Here is a 24935-nt window from a genome sequence, read left to right on the forward strand (position 1 = left end):
AAAAGAATCACCTAGTTGAATATTATTATCTTTGTGTGATAACGACATTAACATATTTGTCTTAATTATTTCTAGTAGTATTGGATTGAAGATGTTCTTCACATGTAGAAGTTTCATTAACTGAAGCATCATTATTAATTTCTTCAATTTTCCAGAAATTCTCTAGTACAGTTGAGAAATTTTTATGAGTGTTACAAGCAAGTAAAGTGTGACAGTATTGTTGCCCTTAACATTATTAGGAAGGTGACCACTAAGTATATTTTCCAATTTAGTTTCCTGAATAATAGGATATCTGGAATTTTTAATGAATTTCCCAGGCAAGATAAGACTCTAATAGAATTGAGCTCCAATCAATATGTCAATGTCATTTGCTATGTTGAACTTGGGATCTGCTAGAAATATATTACGAGGACGATTAAGATTAGAAATGTCAAATGTGGTTGATGGAAGGCTGTCTGATATGTCAGATGAAACAGCACATTACACTTGGAATGAAAAGTTCTTATATCGAGAGTGTAATAATGTAAGTATAACACTGTATTGGATTGAGATAATGAGTTATTTATGCCTGAAATGGGGAGATCATTTTTGATAAGTTTAAGTCCTAATTTTCGGGCAAATCTATATATGCAGAAATTTGCCTGGCTACCAGATTCTACATGAATGGTGATTACCATATATATCATTGGTGTGGTTTTACATATGGCTGTTGATGAAAGTATATTTTCGTTTGACTGATTATTAAATGAACAATAGGTATTACTTTCAGGCTTATTGCTGTCTAGATTAGAATGATTAATTTTGTCCATATGAACGAGTGGATTACGGTTTTTAGTACAAATCATACATAAATTTTTAAAGTAACAATCATTAATAGAATGGCCTTTATTTAAACAAATAAAACAACAATTATTAAGCCTCAAAAAGTCTCTGCATTGATTGATGGACAAATTTAAAGATTCTTTACATAGTTGTAAATATGGTGGTTTGAATTACAAACTAAATATTGCTTAGACTCAAATTTTGAATAAAATCTGACATTATTTCCTTTGAATTTCTTGTTATAATTCAAGGTAAAGCATTTGTTAAAAGATTTGGTTGAAGTGTTATGACACTGTCCTTTTGTTTCGTTTTCTGTTTTCACATGCGTGTTTGAATTGAATGTATTAATATTTTCTAGAAGTTGTTGTCTGGAATTAAGAAATTTGATAAAGTCTTTAATGAAACATCTTTGATCTGATAACTTTCCTTCCACAATCTTGAGGCATTTTAGTCCAACTCTGATGTTAGAAACTGGACGACAATACATTCATATGTGTTTACAGGAAGTTGCATTGCGTCAAACGAATTCACATGATGAAATTTCATTAATAAATTTGGATAAAGTATCTATAGATTCTGTTTTTATAGAATCTGACCTTAAAATGTGCTCAGCAGTATGAAATGCAATTATATATTTGTAATCAAATCATGTTTTTAATAATTCTAGAGCATTAACATAATTTTCATTTGTTACTGGCATATTTTTAATAATAGTTAAGGCTTCATCCTTCAATGAGGAATGTAAATACTGTAATTTTTGAATATTAGATAAATCATCTGCATTATGTACAAAATCAATAAATATATTAAAATAGTGCTGCTACTCTAAGACATATAAAGGTACCTACCTCTATATAAAGGTATATTAATGGGTCGTAGTTGTGTTTGATTAAATTTTGTGTTTGGACCAAGTTCTTGATTAGATGATTTTTTACTATTATTTATTAAATGTTGCAATTTGGACTCTATAGCACACAAGTCTTCTTCGACTTGTATACGATCTGAAGCTAAATTTTTATTTCTGATTGAATGGTGTCATATTTGCTTTGCAATTCAAGATTCATTATTTTAATTTGTAAGGTGGGAATATCACCTTGTGAAGGATCATAATTGTGAGTAAATGTGCCAAACCTAGTTATAACGGCCTTTACTAACCCTCTTTGTTTAATTAATTGTTTCCCATCCATAATACTAGTAATAACTTAAATTAACAATATGAATTATTAACAAAGTAAATTAAATATGAAAAGAATCAAATGATATTACATAAATGATGTTGTAGATCAAATTGCTGGAAAAACTATAAGTGTAGTAATTTGTTGAATATTAAGATCCTTGGAAATTTCAGATTATATCTGCGATTCTGGAAGATCAAAATGAGTCTTCAAAATTTTACATTTTATCCATAGTTTTGGAAGATCTAAAATGATGATTCTTCAAAGTTTCAGATTTTATACACGGTTCTGGAAGACTAAACATGATTCTTCAAAGTTGCAGATTATTAATGTGGCCGGAGGACGAAAAATATCAAATGATATGCCGCCTTGATTCAATATCTCGGTCAGGTTTAATTATTCTAATTTTCTATTATTCAACATTTTATTATTTGAAGAGGAAACGTCCAGGATGACAGAGGAAAGGCATGATTCTTCTTCACAACAATGCCCGACCTCATATGGCACAACTGACACTGGGAACTATTAGCAAAGCGGGTTGGGAGCTTCTACCTCATCCTCCTTTTACAGCCCTGACCTTGCCGCTTTGAATTTTTATCTGTTTGGTCCAATGAAAGAGCTTTGCGTGGCATCAAGATTAATGACAACGAAAAGGTAAAGAAAAAAGTAAAAAAAAACTGGCTTCAAGATCAAGGTAAATAATTCTTCGCTGAGGGGATAAGAAGATGTAAAAAGATGAGACAAGTGCAGATAAGTTGGTGGGGATTACATGGAAAAGTAGACAAAAAAAATTGTATTTACTTAATAAACCATTTTTTCTGTATAGCTATTTACTGTTTAATTATTGAATGACGCTCGTAATTAATAATATTTATAAAAAAATAACTATAAAAACACTATAAAAAAATAACTGCATTACAACCAATACATAATAAGACAAAAAGAAGTAAAAACAAAAACTATTTATACTTTAATATCATTGAAAACATTACTAAAACTTACAATAAAAAATATTTAAACCAACATAAAAACCTAATAATCACATAATAAAATACTTAAAAAACTAATAACAATAAAAAAATAAACAATCTGTGTAGACTATAAAATTAAATGTAATTATAATGGTAATTAATTATATAGGAAAACCAAGTAAATCCATTAAAACTAATTTTTTTAACATTATAGAAATTACAAAAATAATAAATTAGGTTTATCTAATCTGGCAGACCATCAATGTTTGTGTTTACACAAACAGAAAAAATTTAAATAAACAAATAAAATTTAACAAAGTCCAAGAGGAGTGTGAAGAGCCTCTTAAAATTAAATTTTATAAGACATATTCATACTCTGTAGGAATAACAATACTTGATCTAAAACCTTCTTATCATTACCTAGGATACAGTGAAAGTTTCTTCGCAATTTAAATTTACGCTTAACCTTTTAATGGTCATGGTAACGATTTGTCGCTACGCTATACGATAGCTAAAATGGTCACAATACCAATCAATATGTCATTGTTACCTTCTTCACTCTGGAATTACTTCTTTAAAAACACAACAGATTGCATGATATACTCATTCTATTTTGAATTGAATGAAGAAAATGATGGTGTAGTTAAAATATTGATGTTTATGTACAGTCACTGAATAATAATTGATTTACTTAAGTCAGTCTGTTTAGTTATGTTTACTGACAATAAGGCTTGTGTAATGAGGTTTCTTGTTCAGTTTTTATTGTTTTAAATATTTTTACATTTTATTTAAAAGTGATAATTATCTTTTGTGTTAGATCATATTTATGTTTATTTAAAAACTTTAATTCAGTTTTATTAGGTTTAAAAATATTTAGTTAGTGGTTTCTTTACTTAACCTAAAATAACTGGTCCTAGCTTATGATAATGAATTTTTCGATGATTTTGATAATGAATTTTTTGGCGATTCAGACAGTGAAATTGAAAACATTAGTGACAGTTTAAATAATAATAATAATAATAGGGAGAATGACAATTCTGATAATACTTTTATTTATAATGTTGCTGATTCACCAGAACAGCCAATATGTCTCCCTTGTCATTTTAATGAATAACCCAGACTATTCATTAAAATAGTAAAAAATTCATAAAAAAATTTAATTTTAGACATACTACCTTGAATTTTTTTTATTTGTTGTTTTTTTTATTAGTCTTATATTAGACTATTTCATTAAATAAATTCCATTACACCATATATTTAGCAGTAATTTAGCTACAGGATGTAAAAAACATTAATTTTTTTTGTGCATTAGTAAACAATTATTTTTTTAAGAAAAAATATAATTCAAAATAAAAACAGTTTTAGATTTAGCACTATGTTTTGGGTAAGAATTTTTTTATAATTTTATCATTAAAAATAGATTTATGACAGTCGTTTAAAAAAAGCACTGTATATAGGTGAAAAATAGCTGGGCCATTTTGGACAGACTAGATAAACAAACATGACCTTGAAAGGTTTAAGGCTGCATACCATATACAATCCACAAGGATATAGTGCACAGTCAAGCAGTAGTTACATCAAAAACATAGTGGTGTGTTTTCTGATGACATCACATGCTTAGTTCTGGTTTGTTCTAATCGCAATCGGCAGAGGATCACTTCCTTTCGGTGAGATTTTCTACATGAAGAGTCCCATGACAGTATAATATCCTTCATGTGTTATCTGCATGCACTTCATGTGATCTTGGAGTGCACTGTACAAGCCACTACAAATAAGGATACGACGGTATTTGGAGTTAACAAAATTCAAAGCCTTTTTGATTGCATACAGTTCAGCAGTGAAGACACTTGTAATACTAGGTAGACTGAACATGTAGGTCTGTCATTTACAATAAATGTACATCTAACACTATCATTCTGTTTCAACCCATCTGTGTATACTACTGTATCTGAATTTGTCTTGGACAGAAATTCATAAAACATTTGCTGAAAGACAATAGAAGTTGTAGGTTTTATATTATATATGGTAAGGTAAAAATCTACAGGTTCACATGTACACGAAGGATGTCGACAGGGATAGGTTAGAAAAATAGGTGTGTCAAAATTTTAAAGCCAGTGCTGGGTAGGAACACCCATTAATACTGTATAACATGGATGATTCTCATACCATTATAAACTAGGGTTCACGAGGACTGCTTTAAAAACTAGATAATTCAGTTTCCCTTAAGACAGACAGAGACAGATGCTAGCAGCTGGCCTGTCTATCCCAAAATGATAGCTCATCACAATCAACAAGTATGTTTATGATAGGCTTGATCTAAAAGCACCTGTAGCAAAATGAAGGAAAGCATGATGCACAGTATCCAGCATCTTAAGAATGGTATGACGCCAAAGAGCAGGCGAAGCAATAATAATCCAAACGGAACCTAAATAAGGAAAAATAAAAATACAATATACATGATCGATTGGATCCCCATTAGGTATTGTGCTAAGGATTAGCAGCATATTAGGACTCGCAAAAAATTCAATATGTTAGAAAAATATTGCATACATAACAAACAAAATCATACATTGTTTGAGGGAGACAGTTACAAAAAACAGTAATGTATAGGAGCACTCACATAATACATTAATATGCAATTTTCAGTATAATATTACAGTAATGTAACAAAATATGTGCACGGTTTCTTTTAATATTTTTTAATTTTTTACATTTGCAATATCTTTTTATAATGCAGTTTCAATCAGGACTGAGGATGTGGGATCCCGTAAAAGTACTATCATGATAAAATTATGGTAAGATATGTCTTATCTCAATATTCTGTATTAGGTGTTTAAGTTAATAGAATTTAAAATATAATTTAACAGCACAGAGGAATAAAATGAATCTTAAAAAGATTAATTTCAATAAAATATTTAGCTATATTTTGTACAACCAAAAATACATTTCAGATATTTATTGCCTAGGTATTAGTTTATTTTTTTAAAAGTACCCCATTCTAAAGTACTGATTCATTATATACTATTTTTATTCAATAAGAATACATTACCAATCCAGGCCTTGTTTCTGCTTCTCTTAATGACTTTTCATTCTTTACTTTCAAGTATGCTTCAGAAGCTTCTTGCACTGCTCTTAGAAACACTTGATCTGTCTGAGAATGCTTGCTTGAGCCCTTACCAGAATCCTTATAAAGAAATAAAAGAAACAACAATTTATTTTTCACCTAACTGGTCAAAAAAAGCTTCTACAAATAAAAATCAAGATCAGGAAACTGTTAATTATATCATACATTAATACTAATACATTAATTAACACAGTAATTCTTAGTAATATAAATTAATTAATCTTTGAGAATTTAGTAAGTAAAATGAGATCTTAACACTTAATTATGAATTATGAGTTCAAAATATTCCTCTTTCTATTATTATTATAACAGACCTCAACTTATGAAAAGTAAGATTAACAAAAATCAAATTTAAAGTGAGATCAGATAGAAAATAAACTGTTAAAAGAACACATAAAAATAAGTAAGCAGGTAATTTCTCTCCAAAGCTGTTCAATTTCCTTCCATTAAAGTTATCTTGGAATCAATAAACAATAAAAATCTATTTTATTCATGAATTTATTTCAGCAATTTGAAAGTAAATTACTTTTATAGATTATACAACCACAGAGAGAAAATCAAGAAGGAATGGAAAAACTTTTCCAAAAGAAAAAGAAAAAGAAAAGGAAAGAAGCAGATTGTAAGTAGGAAGAACAATTAAATCAGAGAAAACAGAATATATGATGGTGAAAAGCGACAGGGAGAGTTGATCCCCAAGAAACAAAGATGTTTAAAAAGGTTAACTCCATAAAAACTGATATAGCATTATAAACGGGAATAATACTAGTAACAAGTAAAAGGAGATGCTACCTAAAATAAAATGTATTAAAACTTGCTGCTAAATATTTCTACTTCGAGAAAATTTTTCTTATCAGATTACAATCAACAAAAACCAAAATAAGGATACGCAGAATAACCAACTTTCAAACAAATTTTAGCACTTGAGGCCATGACTTGGATAAAAACAACTAATTTAGAAATTTGTTATTCATAAGACCCTTAAGCAGGGTTCACACAAAATTTTAAGTGATTTTCCCTGACTACTAACAGAGTTTTCCGTAACTCTAAAATAACCATGATTTAGACAAAGTCTAATGATATTTTTCCAAACAACATTCAAAATAGCTCATAATATATATGGATACGGATATGAGTGGATATGTTGTACGTAGAAAGGAAGAATTATTTTTAAAGCAACAGGAGTCAAATTTGTATGCATTATTTTAACGAAGCAAGATATTTATGAAATAGGCCTATTATTTTGTCTTCATTAATCACAATGAAGATGTGGCTTTAGCTTATTGTTTATTACACATGTTATCGCTTTAATGAAGCAATATTTTTTGGATTGAACTTACTTTGGAGATTAGAATTCTGTTGACTTTGGCTAAAAATGTTACATAATTTACAAGAACACTGGCAAAAATGAGTTGTTCAATTCAATGAAATAACTAAAATGGAGGGGACAAAAGTTTGTTCTTAAAATGATAAAGTTTACATTTTAAAATGTGTTTGATACTTTCAATTACTTACATGCTACTTTTAATTACAGTAAAAATTGTATAGATTGAGATTGATCTGACAACATGACTTACGTGTTTTTTCTGAAGAATTTTTTAACCCACTGGGTTGTTCTAGCGGTAAAATGATTGTAAATCAGCTGATTTTGAAGCTGAGAGTTCTCAGGTTAAAATCCTAGTAAAGGAGTTGATTTTATATGAATTTGAATACTAGATCGTAAATACCGGTATTCTTTGGTGGTTGGGTTTCAATTAACCATTCATATCAGGAATAGTTGGCCTGAGTTTGATGAAGGCTACACATTTGCTTTACTGGTACAGTTACATTACACTGATAAGTCGTTAATGACTTTAATTGTTGATGCAACTATAAGAAAAAATTCTTGGGATTAGAAAATATACATCATTTTACACATTTTACATATTATAAAACAATATGATCGTGGGTTAAGCTGAAAGTGGTAGTGCACCTAAATGACTACTCGGAACTCCCCTTAGAGAAGACAACATTGGATTCTAACCTCAAACAGATTAGTAATATAGACCATCCATAATCGAAATATTATGTGTTATAATGAATTACTCATTAATACTAATAATTTCACTTACACTGAAGTGGTCTTCACAGAAGAAAACAGTTGAATTATTCACTATGTCATCAGGATTTCTGCAAGCAAGTTGTAACCACTTTTTGCACATTTTGGGACACATACAAATAGTTTTTCCGGTGTCTTTATTGACGTATTTGTGCATGCTGGCACTACACACCAATTGTAACTCATTTCCTTGGGTAAATCAGAATAAAAAATAACACAAACAGCCAGAGTGCTAACTCAACTTGTGATTTTTTATGTTTATTTACTGACGTGTGATGCCATATTGCTCGAGTTAGCGTTTTGGCAGCTTATTTAAATAGTGCATTTTTATTTGCTATTTTTTGAAGAAATATACAAGAATTAAAAGTAACCGCCTTTTGTGGGCTCGATAAACACCACAAAATAATTGGATATGGTTTCCAAAAGACAGTCAAATAGCCTATTATGATTTTTCAACTTAAATAATTAAAAGCTGGTGATATTTTCCAATACTATCAATATAAAATTAATCTAAATGTAATATGACAATATATTTCACAGAAAAAGTACTTTCACAGAAATAATTGAGAAAGGAGATATACAAATCTTAAAATATTTGTGAAAATGTTTTTAAATACTTGTCTCTACTCGAATCTAAAATACTCAATTCGACTCGAAAACTTTGAATACCCGCACACCCATAATATACATAATATATTACCAGCAATATATATTTGTTAAATTGTCAGATATGTATTGAAATTTGAAGCCCTGTTTATAAAAAATTTAAAAAAAATGGTTTCATTTTAATGAGATGATCTGGATAGACCTTTATCTAATTTGAATAAGATTTGATTGGTTGCCCACTGAAGAAATCTGTTGAATCCAGACAAATGTTACTGAAAAATCGCTAAATAGGATTTGGCTAGAAAATTCCCCAATTCGATGAGATTTCAATAAAATTTGATTGGATGCAATGGATTTTTTAACCAGGAAGTGGAACTCTTTAATTTGAAGTATTTACGCTAGTAATATACAGAGTGCCCCATGAGGAAACCGACATACTTCACAGGTGTATTCCTCTCATCAAAATAGTGAAAAAAGTTTACATAAACATAGGAGGTCTAGAAATGCCTCGTTAGTGAGTTATGGCTAGCGAAAGATTTTCCCTGGAATTCAGCTCCCCCACAGAAATGAGGTCATACTGAAATTTTTAGGATGTTAATTGAGGCAAAATTAATAGTCTATGGTTTTTGACCTGAAAAATTGAATAAAATAGGTTCCAGAACTGTATAATCTCCAGTAGTTTTCATGACATCCGAAGTAAAATTGAAAAAGTATTGTCTGAAAACCATTGTTTTGTATTTGCAATAGAATAACTTTGTTAAATTATTAATAATTGTGTAAAATTTATTAACATAACTTGTAGACAGTTTAATTCTAAAAATAGTGGTGTAAATAAGGCCAATAAAAATCAAATAAATGTTTAAAAAATCATATTTTATTTAAGAAGAAACAGAACTGTTATCTATTACTGGATTATACAAGTCATTAAAAATACGATTAACTAATGATACTAATTGTGTCATTAATTTTTATTAACAGAGGACTGGAATGATAAAGAATAAGAAATTATTTGGAAGAACTTTTAATGGGGTAAATAAAATTGTATGAGTAGAAAAACTGGATGCAAAGATAAGTGTTGCGACATTAAGGGAAAAAAATAAATAAATAAAAAGTATAACCAATAAAAACTTTATCCCAGATGGGATATTGGAATCGTTTTTACTATCTGGTAGCAGAGATGAAGGAATGCTGAGTATATACCAAGTGTGACTATCAATTAATTATGATGGTTTGAATGAGCACTGCAAATTTCTCATACCACTGGCAGTTGCTTAATCATTCTTAAGCAACCTTTCCAATACATCAAAATTCAAATCACTTTAAATTTAAGCAAGTTTATAGATTACTTTCAGCCTCAGAAAAATGACAAGTATCGTGTCAGCAGACATCAGTAGAGTTCCTCTACTGAAACTCTCCAGCAGTGCATAACCATTACTGAAGTTAAATAAATGAAATATGAATGAAATGTGTATCACAAATAATCACTACGGTTAAAAATTACAGCAAACTTTACCATATAAAAAAGTTAAAGACAATAATTTATGAAAAATATTAGTGTATGATTTGAAAATTTAGCAAAAATATATAAGAACACAAGTCAAAGACAGAAGCACACCTTTGGAATACATGAACAGCAGTTTTTCATTAAAAAATTCAAATTCTTTATAATTATTTTATGTGAAATAAAATGAGATACATACCCCTTCTTGATAAAGAAATACACGTCCTCGATTCACCCAATAATAATCATGAGATCCAAAGAATCTGACTGCAAATTCTCCTCTAGTATGAGCTAGGTTTTGTATGTTTTCTGGAATCTGGTATGGGAACAAAATCTGAGCAGGCCACCATCTAAATGAAAACAAAAAAATTGATAATACCGAAATAAGATGATTTTAAACAAACGGTAAATTAAGATCCTAACACACTTAGTATAATATGATATAATTCTGAGTGACACTAAAGAATAACATGTACTATGAGTCAAAAAATCAATAATTATTTATCATGATTATTTTGCAGTCCCAACTGAATTTTTCTAAACAATGTATTTCGTACATTAGAAAATTGTGACCACAGAAATTAATAAAGTATATTTTACCCAATTCTATAATAAAGTTTTTTTTTAATCTTGCATTTTTGCCATAAACTAAATAACAGCTCTCTGTTAATCAGTAGATCTTAAAGAATGTTCCAAAATACACAATCATATGAGAAATATTACAATATTTTACCAAAATATAAGTAACAGAACATGATGTGAAAGCTGTGCTAAGTTCCAATAAAGGGAAACAAAGAAATACATATATAAATTTATTAAGCATGTTACCTAAAATGCTACCACTAATATTTTAATATAAGAGAATAAAAATCACATATAAACACAAAAGTAACTGTTTCAATATTGTGTATATTTATATGCTTTATGTATTATACCGTAATTTCTTTTGCGACAAAGACTGATATGATTTTCAGTGGATGGTGGTATACAAAGTGTATTTTTTCTAAAAATTCCAATAACAATTTCATTGTTTTCTTTAATATTTATTTTTACATCTAAAAATATCTATTGATCTATTATTATCAGTTTCTACAATAAATATTAACTAACTGTAATATGAATTTAATTCTCTTAAAATTATTAAATGTAGTTTTATTTTATATATAAATTATACGGTGAATCAAAAAGAATGACCTGATTTCAACGCCATACATCTGTGCAACCACGCATTAGTCGAATGAAATCGCAACACCTGAAAGTATGCAACCTAGTCTCAAATACTGCCGCTAGATTGTAGTACTAACACTCAAATACACACTAACCTCAATTGTAAACAACACATAGTATCTTTGCAATACATTTTATGGGTTCTACAATTTAGCAAGATAAGAATTTGCAAAGTTAACTTTGTGTAGTTTCATTTGCAAAAATTACAGTCCTTTTTTTTTTAAGGAAACACAGGAACAGGGCATTCTTATCTTGATATGCTGCAGAACTGGCTTTTTCCATAACCAAATAAAGACTGAAGAATTTTTTAATAAGATTGAGCCCTGCCATATTGGCGCAACCAAGTTTGTTGGTTTCTAAATGAAATATTGCCTCAACATTGGGTGAGGGCATATAACAGTCCAAGACTCAAAATTACACTCTTGGCCTTCAAGATCCCCAGAAATGACACCTTATGGCTTTTTCTTGTGGGGATATGCAAGACAAAGTTTTTATGTTCTAACATTACCAGCTGATCTAGATAAGCTTAAAATCAGGATCACAGCTGCAGTAACTTCTGTAATAGAAGACCATCAGCAACATGTTGCAGAATTCAGGTATTAGATGGTGGGCGTATAGAACATTTTTATAACTTGATAAGTGAAATTTTAAATGTAACTGAATAGTATGCAATATGTCTTGTAATTGTTAAACATTTTTATTAAGAAATATATCTACTGTTTGAAATCGGGTCACATACTGTATTACTTACAATTTTTTTATATTTGAAGATTATTTCACCATGTTGATATACAAAATTTACATTTAATGAATTTTACACAATGCAGATTATATATTCACACCATCAAAATTAACAGAAGGCCTGCTTATTATGTAAGTAGACATTTGTCTCTTAACATGACAACAAATTTTTAACTCTGCTTTAATAAAATTTATTAAACAAATTTAACTTACTTATATTTCAACATAATTTCCAGCCACAAATTCACATTTCTCCCATTACATTAACTTTCTTTTTTTATGGTAAAAGCACATAAAATAATTTATAATACATCTCGGTGTGAGCCAGTTTTATATATTTTTATTTTTTCATTACAGCGAAACTTGATTCACAATAATGAATCCCTCAGGGGCAATTAAAAAGAGGTCAGAAAAAGTGATATTTGGACTACAAGGAGGCTGTAGTTCAACCTCTTGACCAAATGTTTTGTTTCAACTTTATGAGTAATACGCAGATAAGCATTATTCTGAAGAAACACTGGAGAAACACAAATTAGGTAAATTTGCATAATTTTTTTTCAGGATCACTTAATTTTCAAACATATCACTATAGTGCTGATTATTGAAAATATGCTGTCATTCAGAGAAAATAAATTTTTTAGCACCCCAAAAAGTCACTAGCATCACTTTTGACCAGGATGACCAGTATCAAATATTTTTATGACGGAAAACTAGATACTCAACTGTGTACTTTAACAGTTGATTTCTAGCTTGTAATGAAATGATCTGGGTGTCGTCACAAGTAATATTTTTTTCACAAATATTTGATTCACTCAAACAGCACTGTTTAGTAAATAGACAAGTCTGGTTTCTTTATTTTTTCAGTTGAAGTTTTGGAACCTATATGCATACATGGATCAGTTTATTTTGAATTAAATATCATGTAGGTAACATTTACATTATGATTTTCAGAAAATCTTTATTCTGTAACTAGCTTGTCTGAAATAAGCTTATCAATATAAGATTCCAAAGAAGTTATTAAACCTCAATTGGTTCTCCCACGTTTGTTTTCAAGAAGCCACTTTTGATTGTTCAACCCAGTTGTAAAATTTTCATCTACAACTTTTATCACGTTACTTGAACATCTGGGACTTAATTTTAGATAGTTTTAACACTCTCTGAAAGCAGAAATTTACCACTGATTGTTGTTTTTCAGAAAGTGTACTTTTGAAAACCACAATTCTGAAGATATCCCTTTGAAACATGACATGTAGTAAAACAAACATCTTACTGTGGATATCTCGCATACTAACAGTTCTCTTTTATGGAATAATTTTTTAGGAATTAAAGAATTTAATGCATTTCAGTATGAATGTATATTTACCTCCTACATATGGACACTCTTCGACAGACAAAGGCACCAAACTTTAATCAATTACATAAATCAACATCCCCTGTCCAAAAAATATAATGGATTGCTTTTTAGCTGAACTAATTATAATTAAAATAAAAAATATGGTTTGATTTACTTGAAATAATATGAACGAGATAGTCTGGCATCATTTATACAAGTTCAATCATTTAGTCTGATACTGTATACACTCGCATGCATCTGAATCTTTAAACAATGTTTTTAAAAAATAAAATTTTAAAACCACATTTATCTTCAAAATCTTGAGAAAGAATCTTCAGTCTCACTGATATGTTAGTACAAGCCTATTTTAAGGATTCTTAGAAGTGATGATTGTAAGGGCAAGAATGGATTAATCCATCAAATTTCACCACCAAATACATTACTAACAGGGACTCTCAGTCTACATTACTAATAATAATCATTTGTTATTTGTTGCAGGTACAAAGGAAAGCTCACAAAACAAAATAAAAAATTTCAAAATGGTGCACTCACACAGATATGTATTGAAATGAAAGATTTTGCAGTATTTTTTTATGCACTTGTATATTATTTGCCTTTCAACAGCATTTTAAAAAAATATAGCCAATAATTACATGACTTTTATTTCATAAGATTACTACTGCATTTATTTGCCAATGAAACTTTAGGTACTTTCTTAACTGACTAGAAAACCAATACATAAAAACCTGGGTATCACAATGGGAAGGTGTTTGGAAGAGCGGGTTTTCTATGAAAATTGGCTGTTTACTACCAAGAAAATTGAAGAATGTCCTTTTACACTGAAGTCTTTCTCTACAAATATTAATCTTGCATTAACTACCTGTTATCTAAAAAAATTCCTCAAAACTGATGTGAAAAAAACTCCTAACCCAGCTCTCTTGTTTTCACTATTACATATAAAAAGAAAATATTCTAGACATAAGTATTGGTATTCTGTAGATAACACTATTATTCTTGTGTTGACCATTTAATAATAAACTAATATGAAAATTCTAAGAAAATTATTGCATAATAACATACTCATAATCCTTTCCTTTATTTTGTTGAAACAAATTACTCAACAGAGTTCAATTCTACCATAGATTCTTATAACTATTACCAGAAAAATACAAACACATTATCTAGTATCTAAAACATTCAAACTAAACAATTATAACATAAAAATTCTAATTCTTTCCAATAACTTATAAATTACCTATAACTTCCCAATTTAACCCAAACAACTTCTCCATAGAGAGGAAAACGGCCAGTTTCACAATCTTCACATATATAACCTCCTTCTGGTGGCGAAATCTTTAGACAATCAGCATGGAATGCAGTAGGACAAAGATCACAACAAATCAAAGAGCCACCTGCACAAACTGAACAATTAATACTCATGTAGCAAACGCTGTTTCCAACAATAAATGCAGAAACAGAATATAAAAACATAACACAAGTATAAAATAAAAAATAAAATCCTGGTAAATAAAAAAATTAATTTTACCCAAAAATATTAAGTGAGATGGCAAGGACTGTTGCTCTAACCAAAATGCAAGTTTTTTTGTGATATTGTATAAAAACTTTTTAAATTAACACTACTATTTCTTACTTTTTATCCAGATTTATTTAGTAAGAGTACTTTTCAAAGAGGTCAAATAACCTATAGACATGTAAAGAAAAGAAAATTACAAGTAATTTATATTACATTTTTCAAAATCATCTATTATAAAAGACTAGCTAGCATACACACTGAAAAAGTTCATAAATGATCGGGTAATTTTAATATTAAAGAAATAAAATGGGAAAGATAAAAAACAAATAAAATACAATAAAAGGAAACAGACAATTTATAAAAATCTTCTCTCTAGAAAAGTAATATAATTACACATATTTTTTATATTTCTGGTTAAACTTTAATGTAATGATTAATTTTTTTCTTTTAAAAAAATTATTTTTTTACATTCTTTAATTTCAACAAATTGCACTAATTTATCAATAAGTAGAAACATTTACCTTCTGAGTTCAGAAAAGAGCACATGAGTAATGGTAAGAAACAATAAATCTTCAAAATCATTAGTTTCAATATCAAAATTATCATCAGTGCACAACATAATCATAAATAACAGTTCTAATTAAGTCTTAGGTTCATTCTATGAAACAAATAATTTGTTTAGAGAATCTGAAACATTTATGCAATTTACATCACACAACAAAAAATGTAGGTTCAATTTGAATTTCTAAACTAAAAGGGAATTCAACAGAGTGAAAGAAATTTAAATTCACCAAGCCCTGTGTTATTCATAATAAGTTACAAGCATTCAGAACATTAATGTCAAATCATTTTCCCTCAATTTACATCAATTATACTAAATAAATAAGTGAATGGTTGTTTACATATGCACTATGTATTTTTAAGAAAAATAAACCATACATGTAGTAATAACAAGAGAAAAACATTTACCATAGACAGCTCTGAAGAAAATGTTTCTACTACAACAGCAGTTAGAGACATATCCAACATTATCTTTCTTGCCAGAGGGAATAATAATAAATGGGTCACTAACAATAGAAATCATACTTATGAATGTGTATGCAATAACAATTTTTAATATTTTTCCACATCTGTTTGACAATGGGATGGCTCATTTTAAAAACATTACAAAATTAAAAACCAAAAATATTATTTAATATTAAACAATTCTTCCTTGCTGGTAGAGGTGGTTATTAATCATATAAAAAACAAATTAGTGCTTCACACTTTCAGTTCCACTCATTCCAATGACAGAAAAGAGAAATTTTCATTATCCAGCCAGTTCCTGTGTTATACTGTCAGAGTTACTTCCAGCACTAATGTCAGTATCAATCTTTGATAAGAATGGCATACCAATATTCAACAATATATTTGGCTTAATGAAGAAGGCAATGGAAAACCACTTCATTCACCTTCTCTAGTAGCCCTGACATAGAATGTTTGTAATTCAAGAAAATAGCTAAACCACTTACAGTGTGCAACTGCAATTCTGCACAGTATTATGTTCACTAATAATCATTAATATCACACCATCCACATAAATAATCACTACACATCTTTGATTAATTCACACAGGCCTTGTACAAATGAGGGGTAAACAAAAATAACTGGATTATAAAAAAAAATTTTTTTTGTAAAACATTAGTCTCTCTCAAAGTATACTCAATGTGACCTTGATGCATTTGTCCATTTCACCATTAATGGAAACATTTTTTTAATCCCACAAAATGAATGTTGTCCATGGTCTGTTGTGGTTCTTCTTTTACTTCATTCACATATAAAAACAATCCTTTTGAGATATTTTTTCATATGTAGTTTCAAGAAAAAAAATCACAGAGTAATAAGGCAGGTAGGAAGAGAAAATGATCATCTTTTATTTTTAGAAAACTGATGAACTTGGGAAGCAGACAATGTTGTTGTTGTTGTAAAGAGCTAATCACCACTTCCTCATTTCTGGGCATTTTCATTACACTCTCACATCATCTTTCTAACACATCCTATTAAAAATTCTGATTTATTATTTGTTAGGAGGAAGTAATCCTAGCTAATGTTATAAAATATAATATAATAGCTAATGTTACAAAATATAATAGTTTAATTTTTTGGTTATGATTAATCTATCATGTATTCCCAAATATATGTTTTGAAAACATATATTTGGGAATACCATAATTAATATTAGCAGCGTGTGAATACACCAAGTATGAAGGGATTTAAACCCAGAACATTCATCCAAAAAGGTGTAAAACATTTAATGGACACAAACACCAGGAATAACATTATTTTTTAAAAAAATATATATATAAAGAGAATTAAATTAAATCATAATTGCAATCTTTTAACTTAACAGGATTAATTTATATAAGCTATCATTTAACATTGCCTGCTGCTTTGTGCATCACATCACCAGATTAGTAGCATGTATTTAAAATATTGTTCACTGAAATTGTATTTTTAGTATTAAACATTTTTAAATGAATTGTGAAGGTTTTTTATAACTACTGTGAATTGGGTAAATATGTTTTGTTTTTTTATGGAGTCCCTCTGAATTTGGATGAGGTTACATACTATTCTAAATATTTGTGTGGTGTGTTGATAAACTAGTACTTCTTTGTGCAGTTTTATACAAAATGTCTTTTATCTTATGATTAGTATTTTAGCATTAAACAATTTAAAAGACTGCATAATGACCGATACTGTTATGTTTGTTCAACAAATGAATAACGATAATAATGATATCTTTCTTCCTATCTTATCTTTAGAAAAAATCACAACAAAGAAGAAAGTTAAACCTTAATACTCTTTATATAGCTATTTAAAAAATAAAATAAAATAAAATATAAATACAGCATTTAATGTTGGTAATTATTGGAAAAACTTATGACTTCCAATCTTTTCATGGAAACTGAATAGAAATGTATATAAAAGTATTATAATAATTCCATAGAGGGTTGATACTGTGTCTTTTTTTTCAGTTAAACGGTTTACACATTAAAATTTTGCACTACTAATGTAGATGTTGCAACAGAATTCAATTCATTTTGGACTATTGTTGCAAGAGCTTATACCAAACACTACAAATTATATTAAACTTATTAATGTAAATATTGCAACTCTGAATTCCATTCATTCTGGACTATTGTTCTAAAAAGAGCTTATACCAAAACAAGTTTGTTTTAAACTTATTTAAAACAAACACTAACCTGTAGCACAAATGAAACACCAAGCAGCATTCACATGATGAGTTCCCTTCTTTAGGGGTCGATAATGTTTTGGACATATTATCTGTCTACTAGTAAGTACTTCAGATCCAGCAGGTAAACAATGGTTTCCTGAAATAAATAACAGTTACACTTGTCATAATTATTCACATCAAGATTATAATCCCTCAGACTTTGGGCTAATTGAAGTTTGACAGTGTTTCAGTCAAAACAATCCTGAAAATAAATATGTTAATACAATAAATGGATTTTTATATCAAAAATATGGATTTATATATATATAAATAAACTAAACTTACTGAATAACAAACCTATCGTTCTCAAAAGTGGAGCAAAATTATCAAGAATCCTAAAACATTAAAGAAAGAAAAGCTACAAATTTACACCAAATCCATAGCAGTAAACACTACAATGAAAGTGGCTATAGTTTAAATGAAAGACAGAATGGACAGCAATCCCTTGTAGTCTTGGAACAACTTAATGTACAAGGTGACATATTTTCTAGAAAATTAAAAATCACAAATTATTTTAAGTTATGAATTAAGAATGAGTAAAGTTTTTATCTGCCCTGTCAAAAAGTAACACCAGGTAGAGTCTGGTATTGACTCTATCTGGTAGACAAACAGGCTTTTGGAACAGCTTTCCTCATATGAAGTAGTCTAATGCAGTGTTTCTCAACTTTTCAGTATTTTCATCCCAATTTTCATCACCCCCCCCCCCCACGCTCACATACAATAAAAATATATACAACAATCATGTATTTTGAGTATTTTGATGCTAAAGCTACACTACGACCTTGATTACAAACCTGACAACTTACCAAGAATAAGTAAATTTATTGATATTTGGCAACACTGATTCGCTGCAATAACAAAACCAGAACTGATGCCTCTCTATTGCTCTCTGTCTTGCATCCACCATATTGAACATTCTAGAACGTCTGAGCAAATGTGTATAAATGATACACCACGTTCAATTCCAGCCAGTCTCAGTCGAGTCAATCCTTCCTAGCACTATTGAATCTATCATGAATGTGTGTGTTGTAATTTGCGTATTAATGCAACTCACAGTATTAAATATTCACGACAGTAGATTTATACAGAATCATGAATAAATTTTTAAGTGGGCGTAAGCAAGCATTAGACAATAGTGAAGCATCAACAAATGCACAGGCAGGTGTGGTTTTGAAAATAAAATCAAGAAAATATTCTCAAGAATACTAAAATTTTAGGTTTACCAGTACTGAAGTAAATGAAGAAGAAAGGCCACTGTGTGTCATTTACTCAAAACTTTTGGTAGCAGACAGCATGAAACCTAATAAACTTAAATGACATTTTAAAATGCTTTATAGTGAGTAGGTTAACAAACCACAAGAATTTTTTGAATTAAAATTAAAATCATATGAAAAGCAAACATAATTTTAAAAAAAAACTTTGTGAATGAAAAAGCTTTACTTGCCTCTTACAAAGTTTCACTGAAAACAAGAGCATTTTGTATACTATTATCATTTTCGACATCCTACCTTTGCAAAACTGGATTTTCTGCGGTGGCTGCTTTGAAGACAAAATATAGATCTCAACTAAATATAGAAAAATAACTCAACAGTGTCTATTTCTAATATTAAACCTTCCTTTGAAAAACTTTGCTCTGCAAGACAGGCCCAAGGGAGTCACTAATAATTATTAAACTTATTTTTAATTTAGTATTTATAAGTTAATTATTATTAATACATTGTGCAGTACTGGTACAATCCTATTTATAAGTGTATTATATCAGTGTAAATGTGTATTTTATTAGTTATTATGTCAGAGTGTATTTTCTTTTGCTTTCCTTTCAGTAAATTAATAGATTTTTTAATATTTTCTTTTCAATATGCTCATGCCCCCTTTTAGTGTTATCACACCCCGCTAGTTAAGCGTGCCCAAAGATTGAGAAACACTAGTCTAATGGAAAGTATAGAAGATGTCAAATTTGTAAACAGTAGATTGTCATTTATAAAACTGAGAGGAAAGTTTAATTCTATATATGTAATGAATGCACATGCACTAACAGAAAAGAAAGAGGAGGTGAAAGGTAGTTTTTATGTCCTGATGGGCAGATTGAATGACACTTTTTTTAATTATAGTATTAAAGACTATAATGTAGACTCAGTGAAATGAATAAAAAAATGAGAAAAAGTATAATGGAAACTATAGTAGTACCCATGATATATCTAATGATAATGGCATAAGATTGATCTTCACGGAAGCAAAGGAGCTGGTTGTAAAAAATGCAATGTTCCACATAAAGACATTCATAAAAGAATGTGGAGATCCCGATTTGAAAACTGAAAACCAGAGAGAACAGATCACCGTAACAAAAGGTGGCAGGAACAATATAATAGATGTGAAAGCATGTAGGGACGCGGAAATAGACTTGGGCCACTATTACGTAGTTGTGAAATTGAAAGAAAGGATGAAAAAATAATGTAACCAAAGGAATAAAAATGCAGAGGAAGATTTGACTTGGATAAGATAAAGACAGAAAAAAGCTTTTAGAATATGTCAAGACAAACCAGGGAAAGTTTGAAGAATAGACAAATATGGTAGAAAATGGTAACTACATTGCCATTACAATGATCACATATAAAATCAGTAATTAAAAACGGCAGAAACAACTTTGACTGAGAAAAGAAGGTCTAAGAGAAATGATTAGTTGGGTAATGAATATAATTAGAAGAGGCATTTCTTGAACAAACAGTTGGAGGGTTGTATGATAACAACACTATAAACAGAATAAGAAAATTTTCAACAATATTAAGGTCAGAAAACAAAGTATATGGTGGTTAGTGAAAGAAGAGCATATCCTAACAAGGATTACTTTGTTGGATTGTTAGGAGCATTACCTAACAAGGTAACATTGAATGTAAAAACATATGAACAGATCATGCATTTAAAGTACCTTACATGCATTTTAAAAAGCAGACAAAGAACACAATAGAATATGATGTGAACCACAAAATGTAGAATGCTGATAAATGATTCTATGCAGTTAATACTATTCTCAAATCAAAGATTATTTCTAGAAACTCCAACATCAAAATATACCGCACCATCATACACCCAATACTAACATATAGATGTGAAATATGGGCATTTCAGAAATAAATTGAGCAGAAGTGCAAGACTTTTGAGAATAAAGTATTAAGGAAAATTTTTATACCAATGTGTGATGAAGAGATAGGACAGTAGCGTATAAGGAAAAACAGAGACCTGAAATAGTTATACAGGAAACCATCCACTGTTCAGGTCAAGGCTAAGATTCTGCAGTGGGCAGATCACGCAATAAGAACAGATAAGGAGAGTTATAATAAGAAAATCCTTAACTTGGTATATGAAGGAGGCAGAGGAAGGGAAAAACAAGAAGGAAATTGAATGATTAAGTAAAGGGAATAAAAGGAGGTCAATGATCAGAACAGTGTAGTATATGGTGTTCAGGGATAAGGAGGAACCCACCGGGTTGGTCTAATGGTGAACGTGTCTTCCCAAATCAGCTGATTTGGAAGTCGAGAGTTCCAGCGTTCAAGTCCTGGTAAAGCCAGTTATTTTTACACGGATTTGAATACTAGATCACATCTCAGGAATGGTCGAACTGAGAATGTACAAGACTACACACTTCATTTACACTCATACATATCATCCTCATTCATCCTCTGAAGAATTATCTAAACGGTAGTTACCGGAGGCTAAACAGGAAAAAGAAAAGGGATAGGGAGGAATGGAGGAGGCTGGTGAGGCAGGTCAAGGACCGGCAACGTCTATGAAGACTATGGATTAAGTAAAGTTTGTGAGGTAAGTTCTGAGTAAGTAAGTATTTTATGATATATAGATGAGATTTTTCTTACTCAAGCATCTGCACACAATGAACAATTTTCTTTGATCATTTCAGTGTTATTTTTACTAAGTGTACGGCACAAGTGATTTTTCTCAACCAGAGAAAATTATCATAGAATTAAGTTAGTAAAGCTTTACTATAATATACAATGTAATCATTTACAATCTTCCCATATGAACATACATACCATAAAAATAACACATCATTCAATAAATAAACTTACCATAATGATATGAAGTAGGACATCGTAAACAGCGTACCAATTTATCATTTTGAAATCGTGCTTTCATAACAGCAGGATTATCAGAGACACAGGTATGACATGAATGCTGTGGACACGTCATCACATCTGCTTTTATTTGACTTCCTCTTTTGCCACCAGAAGTCCAGCTGGTTTGTGGCCATGCTTTCAGACACTCAGCGTGATATACTTTACCACAATGCGCTGAAATATATAAAGAAAAGATGTAATAATATACTAAGAGAATAAAGCAAAAATATAATTTTTGCTTTATTATATAGCCAATAGCCACGCAAAATTCTGCAAATCTTAAAGTATTATCATGTACACAGTTAAAAGAAGACTTTTCCAGTTTTTAAATACTATATGTGTTTAAAAACTTGAATATTAATTTTGTTTTTAACCTTTTATATAAAGGGTTAAAAAAAGGCAGTCTTTAAAAAAAGGGCAAAGGTTGTTAAAAAAAGGGCATCTTTTCAGATAGTGATTTCAAACTAGTGAACAATACCAGGACCAGTTCAATCTCAATTTTACTCTATCACAAACTACTTGGCTGCCATCCATCCAAAAAATAAAAACAAAAATCTACTGAATTTATAAAACTTGTTAAATTTCACCAAAATTTCAAGCTATACTCTAATTTCTGTAAATTTTATTATCATTTAAATATTTAAGTTTACAGAATGTTGGCTTTAACATATATTAGTTGGTACAAACTCAGTCATGTAAGCTGCAGGTGAATAATAATAATAATAACAGCCTTTGAAACTAAAAAAATTGTTACAATCATTAAACTGTCATTATGTTATCCATTGACAAAGGATATTGATAGATTACTCAAGTTAAGATTCTTACAAATATACAATTAATTTACTCTTTAGAATCTTACTACTTACAAAATAAGTAAATATCACAAACAATCTCTCTAATTCTATTATTAAATTTATAAAACTAATTAAAATTAATACAAAATTAAGAAGTGATTATAACAGTGAGATTACAATTACAAATCAATAATAAGTTTTACATATAAGAATTATTTATTTAATTCATTTACAAAAGGATAAAAGTTATATTTTTTAACAATAAATAATAACACCTTGGCCCCTTTTCACAACAAATTCACTGAGCAACTTCTTGCACTTAACTTCATTTTTCACTCACATTTTGATCACAAAACTGATACATTAATGATACACTCTTTGTTTGTTTGTTCTGAATGTTATGGCATACATTGATTGATACCAATATTATTGGTTATTATCGTGAGAATTTATAATGTATAAAATTTTATTTGAGGTGTCTATACACTGTTTATCAGACTATTAAAAGAAAAGATAAATTGTAAAATATAATGACAAAAAATAAAATACAACTTTAGCAAATAGCACTCTTGAAGTATGAATTACTTTTGAAAATGTTACTGGAAGGATGTTTGAAAATCACTTCATACACAAATTTATTGCTACTAAGTAGACTAAGTAATTAATATTATTATTATCATTATTGTTGTTAGGATGATGAGATGAATAATCAGCTTTTTTTAAATTACTGATTAAAAAACAAAATTAAAAATAATTACTGAGAGAAAGCTAAGCAGTTATATTTCACACAAACATTATATAATTAATAAATGTATCTATTATTGCTCTTGTAATTATTCCAAGAAGATGTATAAAGAAAAAAAATTATATAATGCCATCTCTTATCAAATTAATCCATTTTTTATTTAAATTTCATTATCTGGTATAATTAACCACTATGTTTCTTGTACTGCCTAACCACCTGTTTTTTTTTTTGTTTTTTTTTTAATACATTCCTAATATTAGTGGAGTACTTCACTACTTCAGTATCCAGCAACTTAAGAAAAAAAAAATTTCATTTTTAAAATAAATAAAAAAATCTTGAGAATATAGACTAATGTGTTCTCTTGATACATGTACCAACCAAATGCATAAAAAAAAATCAGTCTACATCTTCAACTTTTAACTAGTTTTTGACATTTAATTTAAATGTTTATCCTACATAAATAAAAACCTCATTCAATAAATACATTAGAACATGTTTATTTCTAATTACAAAACAACATTTATATTTTTCACATTTGATTGTTTTAGGATGTGGTTTTTTTTGTTGTATATGTGTCGAATATCACAGCTGTTACTACTCTAATGGGTTTATTACTAGTGTCTATAATGTGGTTAGTAGATGGTGAACACACATCAACCCATTCAACAATTTCATTGTATTCTCTTAACCTCCATGTTTATGCAGAGGGCTTTTATGTACTCATTATAATTTGTTTAAAACTATATCCTGCATGACAAGTGTAAACACTGTACATTCAGAACAGTCTAGTTTATATACTCTAGGGGCACTAAGTTTATTAGGTGATAGTGTTCTGAACGTAATGATTTGTTGGTTTTGTTTGT

General features: G+C 29.1%; 1 protein-coding gene across 4 annotated transcripts in view; it reads right to left on the reverse strand.

The window, feature by feature from the left end:
• The window catches only part of NSD (Nuclear receptor binding SET domain protein), a 113924-nt gene that overhangs the window by 37395 nt on the left and 51594 nt on the right, over positions 1–24935 (reverse strand). For 3 of the 4 annotated variants that reach the window (XM_075368489.1, XM_075368503.1, XM_075368497.1), the window contains exons 9-13: positions 22486–22707; positions 18372–18500; positions 14851–15016; positions 10494–10644; positions 6018–6152 (exon numbers count right to left, since the gene is read on the reverse strand). In XM_075368489.1, coding sequence (XP_075224604.1) covers positions 6018–6152; positions 10494–10644; positions 14851–15016; positions 18372–18500; positions 22486–22707 — 803 coding nt within the window. The remainder of the gene's footprint in view (positions 1–6017; positions 6153–10493; positions 10645–14850; positions 15017–18371; positions 18501–22485; positions 22708–24935) is intronic. The other variant, XM_075368512.1, reaches the window with a different exon arrangement.

This window comes from Lycorma delicatula, chromosome 1 (genome assembly GCF_047948215.1).
Source record: "Lycorma delicatula isolate Av1 chromosome 1, ASM4794821v1, whole genome shotgun sequence".
In the NCBI taxonomy this organism is placed as follows: domain Eukaryota; kingdom Metazoa; phylum Arthropoda; class Insecta; order Hemiptera; family Fulgoridae; genus Lycorma; species Lycorma delicatula.